The sequence below is a fragment of the Aspergillus piperis genome, assembly GCF_003184755.1.
Source record: "Aspergillus piperis CBS 112811 unplaced genomic scaffold BO85scaffold_1, whole genome shotgun sequence".
Lineage (NCBI taxonomy): Eukaryota > Fungi > Ascomycota > Eurotiomycetes > Eurotiales > Aspergillaceae > Aspergillus > Aspergillus piperis.
In genome coordinates this window covers 2094469-2101090 of record NW_020291591.1, presented here as the reverse complement: position 1 = coordinate 2101090, position 6622 = coordinate 2094469, and the positions used below count along the sequence as shown (strand labels likewise).

At 50.2% G+C, this 6622-nt stretch overlaps 4 protein-coding genes across 4 annotated transcripts; 3 read left to right on the top strand and 1 right to left on the bottom strand.

Annotated features, from left to right (window-relative positions):
• Positions 1-413: 413 nt before the first annotated feature.
• Positions 414-1517, top strand: BO85DRAFT_444539 (putative O-methyltransferase). Its single transcript, XM_025659033.1, has 3 exons — positions 414-468; positions 545-1216; positions 1286-1517. The coding sequence occupies exons 1-3, from the start codon at positions 451-453 to the stop codon at positions 1322-1324; spliced, it is 729 nt and encodes a 242-aa protein (XP_025521161.1). The 5' UTR covers positions 414-450; the 3' UTR covers positions 1325-1517.
• Positions 1518-1799: 282 nt separating this feature from the next.
• On the top strand, positions 1800-3075 carry BO85DRAFT_444538 (trafficking protein particle complex subunit 4). The gene is made up of 3 exons (XM_025659032.1): positions 1800-2006; positions 2068-2190; positions 2296-3075. Coding segments are annotated over exons 1-3 (549 nt in total). The 5' UTR covers positions 1800-2004; the 3' UTR covers positions 2720-3075.
• Positions 3061-4096, bottom strand: BO85DRAFT_455270 (proteasome regulatory particle base subunit RPN10; the record flags this gene model as incomplete). Its single annotated transcript, XM_025661375.1, has 4 exons — positions 3061-3606; positions 3692-3911; positions 3975-4013; positions 4071-4096. The coding sequence occupies 4 exons, from the start codon at positions 4094-4096 to the stop codon at positions 3061-3063; spliced, it is 831 nt and encodes a 276-aa protein (XP_025521159.1).
• A 264-nt stretch (positions 4097-4360) lies between these two features.
• Positions 4361-6107, top strand: BO85DRAFT_515766 (uncharacterized protein). Its single transcript, XM_025664806.1, has 3 exons — positions 4361-4664; positions 4718-5009; positions 5075-6107. The coding sequence occupies exons 1-3, from the start codon at positions 4517-4519 to the stop codon at positions 5799-5801; spliced, it is 1167 nt and encodes a 388-aa protein (XP_025521158.1). The 5' UTR covers positions 4361-4516; the 3' UTR covers positions 5802-6107.
• The last annotated feature ends 515 nt before the right edge of the window (positions 6108-6622 follow it).

The following is a 6622-nucleotide window of genomic DNA, read 5'->3' as shown; positions in this document are numbered from 1 at the left end:
GTTCGGCTATAAGTACCACTTACAGATTAGGCTTCGGCTCAACAAATTCTCGGCCTGAGGCGTTCAGCCGACCAGCCAGCCCTATGGCTATATCTATTGACCGATGGTATCCACAAAAGTTGTGAACCCCTCCGAGGCGATGATATAATCGGAGATAAAATCGGAGAAGTAGTGGCGCAACAATGTAGCGATGATAGAGTAGAATAATGGTTCTCTACGTTGAACGTAGAAGCATTATGGTATAAATACCCACTGCCAGCACCGGTCCTCTAAATGCTCAAAATCAACAGACATAGGTGTATCATCTGAACATCTACTACTCCAAACAGCTACATCTATCCTCATACCCTGACCCAGAATTTACGTTCACAGTACTTGACACTCATCTACTACTATAACATCCTACCTTCAACACCCGAACTACAACCTACTACTTCCTCAAACACAACAATGGCCTCCCAAGACACAGTAAGTCCCCAACAACAAGCAAAGCCTGCCTCAACCCTTCTACAATCCCCTCCAATCTAATACCTATCTACACCAGATCCTTCAAACCAACGCCCAATTGGCCCGGGACTACATCCTCTCCCAGCCCAGCGATGCCCTAAACAACAACCCCTGGGCCGTATACCAAGCCCTCGACCTCTTCAGCCGCACCGCACGCCTCATGAACTTCAAACAAGCCAAGCTCAACGTCGCTAAAGAAGCCCTTATGTCCATGGAATCCCCACCCAAAGTTGTGATCGAATTTGGCACCTACATCGGGTGCTCCGCCGTCGCATGGGCTGCCATTCTTCGCGACCTGCACGGTCCCTTCGCCGAGGGGCTGCACGTCTACACCTTCGAGGTCAGCGAGGAGGTGGCGAGCGTAGCGAGGGACATAATCCGCGTGGCAGGCGTCGAGGACATTGTGCATGTGATGGTGGGGCCTGCGTCGGAGTCATTGGCGAAGCTGGTTGAGGAGGGCAAGATTGTGAAGGGAGGAGTCGATGTGGCTTTCTTTGATCACTGGGAGAAGTTCTACCTGAGCGATTTGAAGCTGTGTGAGGATTTGGGCCTCTTTAGGGTCGGATCGAGTGTTATTGCTGATAACACGGATATTCCGGGAGCGCCGGATTATTTGGAGTATTTGAGGGCTGGGGGACGAGGTGGGGAGGGTGCCGTGAAGTATGTGACGAAGTCGGTGCAGTCGGAGCATATTGTTGAGAGGAGACCGGTAAGTTGGAACCATTCCTTGTGTTGTTGCGCTGCTTGGGTTGTGGATGTTGGCTAATTATGACTGCAGAATATGGTGGAGGTCTCTACTGTTGTGGCGGCTCCTTGAGGGGGTATAAGTCTGGGTTTGAGAGGGAATGTCATACTGGTTATCATGATAATGAGCGTTAAGATTTAGTGGCATGTATGACAGTTTTTGTATGTTGCGTTGTTTTGGAAGCTTGATATCATCCGTTAAGATAGCAGGTTGATCTTGCAAATTCAAGTTACTGATATTACTGGCACATTTTCTCGAGTTTAGAAAATAGAAGTACTGATAAACCACTATACCCGTAACACATTGAAAACAAGATCACGATCAATGTAACTCCAGAATGTCTTTCTACCTTGTTTAGCAGCGAAGAACGATGCTGCCATCTAAAACTCGACAGCAATGTATGAACACAAGCACACTATTGGCTGACACCCCCTACCTCAGGGCGGTGAAGACACAACGATCCTGAACAACTAGGTGCAGTATAGACAACCCACCCAACCAACAAGCAGCAGCGCACTCCGCAATGTCTCCGTCAAAGACGCCCATGCTATGATGACACCAACAACAACAATTACGATGTGAATGCGCAAACACAGAAACAATCCCCCTCTACCATCACCATACCTATCCACAACAAGCAAAACCAAGTGATGCTGCATGCGCCAACATCCTGACGCCCTGCATAAAAGGACAACAACATCACTGTCCAACCCCGACACCTATAATCACCATCACGAGCCCCCTCCTCCGCAATGTACGTCGCAACCAAAAAACCCCCTCCAGCAAAAGCCCAACTCCTAACAATCCCCATCTAGGGCTGTATTCTCTCTCATAATAATCAACAAAGCCGGCGGGCTAGTCTACCAGCGCGAATTCCAGCCAGGATTGCGCAAGCTCTCGACAAACGACTACCTCGTCCTGGCGGGCACGTTTCACGGGTACGTACACACCAGCCAATCCAACAGCTACATCCATCCTCCCTACTACATATAGGTTCTCATAAGAGTAACCTACTAATCATTCTCTTCTCATTGATTGCACAGTGTCCACGCTATCACCCGCTCCATCACCCCCAAGCTCCCCCTCGCCCCCGCCGCAGCACTCGCAACAACACCCACCACCGCGACCACACCCTCCCCCAACAATGTCGTTTCTCCCTCCGCCACATCATCGACCCCTACCCCTTTTACAGCTTCATACTCGTATCCGAACCCCGGAGTACCCGCGACGGGTCTCGAGTGTCTAGAAACGGACAAGTTCCGATTAACGTGTTTCCAGACGTTGACGGGCACCAAGTTCCTCTTGTTTACGGATCCGCTGATGGCAAATATCGAGGTGGTTATGAAGAAGATATATGAATTGTATGCGGACTTTGTTATGAAGAATCCGTTTTATCAGTTGGAAATGCCGGTGAGATGTGAGGCGTTTGATCGGAATTTGCAGGGTTGGTTGAGGGGGAGGACTTGATTGATGGGATGGGATGGGCTAGATGGGTTTTATTATTGAGGTTGCGATGTGGTGGTGGTGGTGGTGGGGTTGTGATTGATACTTTTTTCTTTGTTGTTATAATTTTGCTTTTGGTTTTGCGGTTGCATGCATGGACATGTTTGATATCTGGGCGTCATAGTTTGTATCATGGAACAACATCAAGTTACGATGGCGATAGATCTACATATTAGATCGCATCCGTTTCAAAAGCGAGTTGCTGGAGAACCAACCGCTTTCTACAATTACAGCAAGAAAACGAAAGTACATTTAAAACGCCGGGTATGCATCAAATCATCCAGGAGGTTGTTCTGGTCTCCACATTAAGCAGTGTCCATCTTGTCACCATCCTCTTTCTTGTCTTTGCTCCCGCTGGAGCCCTCCTCGGGAATGTTGTCCAAGTTGGCTTTGCGCTCCTGCTCCTCCCGGTCCCGCTTCTCCTTTTCTTGCCGGTTCTTCTCTTCTTCCAGAGATAGACGGAGGGCGAATGCCAGTTCGGGGTCGTTCTCAGCCGCATCCTCGAATCCGAAGGCACCATCACCACCTTCGGGACCTGCACCATCGGCGCCGGAACTGTCCCCACCGAGGATGGGAGTGACCTGAAGCTCCTCACTCAGCAAGTTGGGGCCCGGGGGAATGATGGCGAGGTTAGAGCCGTCGCCACCCTTGACGTTCTCGACGAATGCCTCCAGTTTCTTGGTCTGATCGGATTCCAGATCTCCGAAGGCAATCACATCGATGGACACATTGTTCTTCTTCATCTTCTTGGCCAGCTTCACTAATGTCTTCTCGTCTTCTTCGATGGGAGAGCAGGAGAACACGATGATGCGCTGTCTCTGGGACTTCTCGGAGCGGTGTTTGAGGGCAAGCTGCGCCAGTCACCAGGTTAGCAATCAATTCCATAAACAGTACAGTATCTAAAGAAAGAGACGATGGGGTGGTTGGAAAACATACACCGGCCACTTGTATGCTGGAGCTAAGGTGGGCAGTGCCATGGATCTTCGTGCGATGCAGACCAGCCAAGATACCACCAAAGTCGGTGGTAAATGTCGAAAGGACCTCCGGACCCTTTCCACCCATGCTCATAAGGCCAACAGCAGACTGAGGGTGCACGCGCATCTTAGTGGTGTGAATGACGCTCACGGCGTCGATCTGAGCTTGCCATCGTGTCGAGCTGGCAGCTGTTAGAAACGGATCCAGGCGTACGATTCTGGGTATTTCAGAACAGGCAACTTACGTATAATCTCCATTTCTGCTGCTTTCGCTATTGTCGACACTGTAGATGGTGTTAGTAGGTGCGCACAGAGCTTGGGATGAAGGTGGCTAGACGGACATGATCATGGTAGCTTCGAGCGACATCTTGGAAGGAGACCGGCGAGGTTGATGATAGAAATGTGTAGGTATGATCAATCAAATTTGAAAAGAAGCAAGAATTCCTGAGAAGTATATGTTCGGAGCGTGGGAGCAAGGGAAGCGATGGGGGGAAGTGGATGATGGAGGTTGGCGGAGGAGGGATGATGATGGAGCTGCTGCTGCTGAGGACGCAGATGTCACACCGTCCCGATCGGAGCTAACCACGAATTAAGTCAGCGCTTGTTTATCCTCTCCGCCATCCGCTTTCCTCCAGAACTCACTCCAACGCGCTCCCCTCCGTCTCTCGATTTCCATCCCTTCCGCCCCAACTCCTCCACACAACACATTATACGCAATCCAGCTCACCTATTACTCCTCTTATCGCTGTTTCTCACCACCCACATCGACCACTCACGTTGCGCCCCAATGAGTTCACTCTCCGCCAAACGCAAGTCTGCCGAAGACGCGTCCCACAATGACGAAGCAAGGACACCTGAGAACAGCCCTCCTCGGAAGAAGCTTCGAATTACCCGCAGACAAAAGCAAGCTTTAATTGACAACTTGCAGCTCGAACGTGCGCTCTCTCGATACCTCGCTTATCTTGAAATCCCACTAACATAGCCACAGTCACCGAGCGCGCCCGCAAACTTCGCGCACAGTATGCCCTCCAGGCGAACGACCTTCGAGCACGGATTGAACGACGCGTGAATCGGATTCCCGTTGCTCTTCGTAAGGCGACAATGGGTGAGCTGCTGGAGAAACACATGGCCTCTGTCCGGGCCCAACAAGCGAATCTCTCTCCTCGGAAACTCCTCAGCCCAGCCAAGGCGTCAAGGAGTTTTAGAACCGTATCTGTTAGCCCCAATGTGCGCAAGGCCTCTGCTGCGAGCCCCAGTGCCCGCAGAGTCAAGAAGCAAAGGTATGGCCTGAACACATGACATGTACAACTGTGTATTGTTGAGCTTAGCTGACTCGACCATCCAGCCACGGAGAAATCTATTCCGACAAAGAAAACGCCCCTGCAGCTGGCGAACAGCTCGATGTCCTCAAGAATCCCAAGAGACGTGGACCTGGGGCCGCTGCTGGTACTTCGCGTGTTGTGTCCCAGGAGATGAGGGGTGCAGACTACAGAATTCTCTCACCCAAGACGTCCAACTCCAGAACATATCCACACTCGCCGCTACGCGCCTCACCCGAGAAGCCCACGAACTCTTCCTACCTTGCAAGACCCATGTCACCGTTGAAACCCATCAGTCCACTCAAATCTACATCCGCTAGCATTCCTGCACTGGCAGACAACACTCGCATCCGGCCAGTCAAGAGTACATCCACCTCAATCAAGGACAACAGGCCCCCATCACAGGCCAAGAGACCCGCCAGCCGAGCCGCCACAGCTACCAGCAAGACTACGCGATCACCACTGCCAAGGCCAGCAACTCGCCAGCTCGAACGCAGAGGCAGTGTGTCATCGTCCGCATCCTCCGGAACAACCGTTGCCAAGCCAACAAGGACAGGTGCCGGTGCCCGGAAGGCAACAACGGCATCGACTTCAAGCGCCACCACGAAGAAGACAACAGTCGCCCGAAGCCAAGCAACCTCCGCGACCGCGAAGAGAAACACAACTTCCGCTACCAGCAAAAGAGCTCCCACTCCTGCCGGTGGTGAAGCAGCTCCAACTGCAGCTCGTAGAGTCCTTCGGAAACGCGCGTAAGCGCTGTATCCTCAACTTAAATCAACCCTTTCAAGTTAGCATGTTTTGTTTCATTCATTGCCTTATCTGGAGGGACATGGAGTAAAGGGGTGTATTATCTCTGGACGGGATCATAATATGGAGGGATAACTGGTGTACAATTGGAGTTTTGTTTTGCCTTTTCCTCAAATCAGGTCCTTTCCTGACCATGCTGGTTTTTTTGTGATTGTGGTTTTTCTTTCTTGATTCTGCCGCTTATTCTTTATTACCGAATTCAAGTGGCCTTTCTTTCGAGTATTCGAAACATGTCCATCTTCATTGATCTTGCTCGTTAACTGTGGCAAGCAGAGTAAAGCAGCCTTCACGGGCTATAGTAGCAGTACTACATACCATCCTTGATAACCAAAGTAGTGTAATAAAATTGCGAGCAATTGCGGACAAGGTTCTCTATAAGAACTATTTTGGTACTATGCGTCCACCGTAATGATCATGATTAGATTGTTGCCAGCTAGCTAGCATTAAAGACCAACAAATACTAACTGGAGAAACATCTTTTTTTCAAAGTCTCACATTTCGGGATACTGATTACATTGGTTCTCGAAACATGGGACGCTTACAAGGAGCAAGTAGCAAGCAGCACACAACTTTGCGCACCTTAACAGAGTTGGCACTATGGCATTCCTTTCACAATTGTATGTAAATTACACCTCCTGTTCTCGAGGAAAACAGCATCACATGAAGACATGGATGTGATAGAACCAGTCACGAACAATTCGGGATATCAGAAGAAAAGAGAAGAAAAAAAAAGTTAAGTCGTATGGGTAGAATGTAAATAGGGGGGG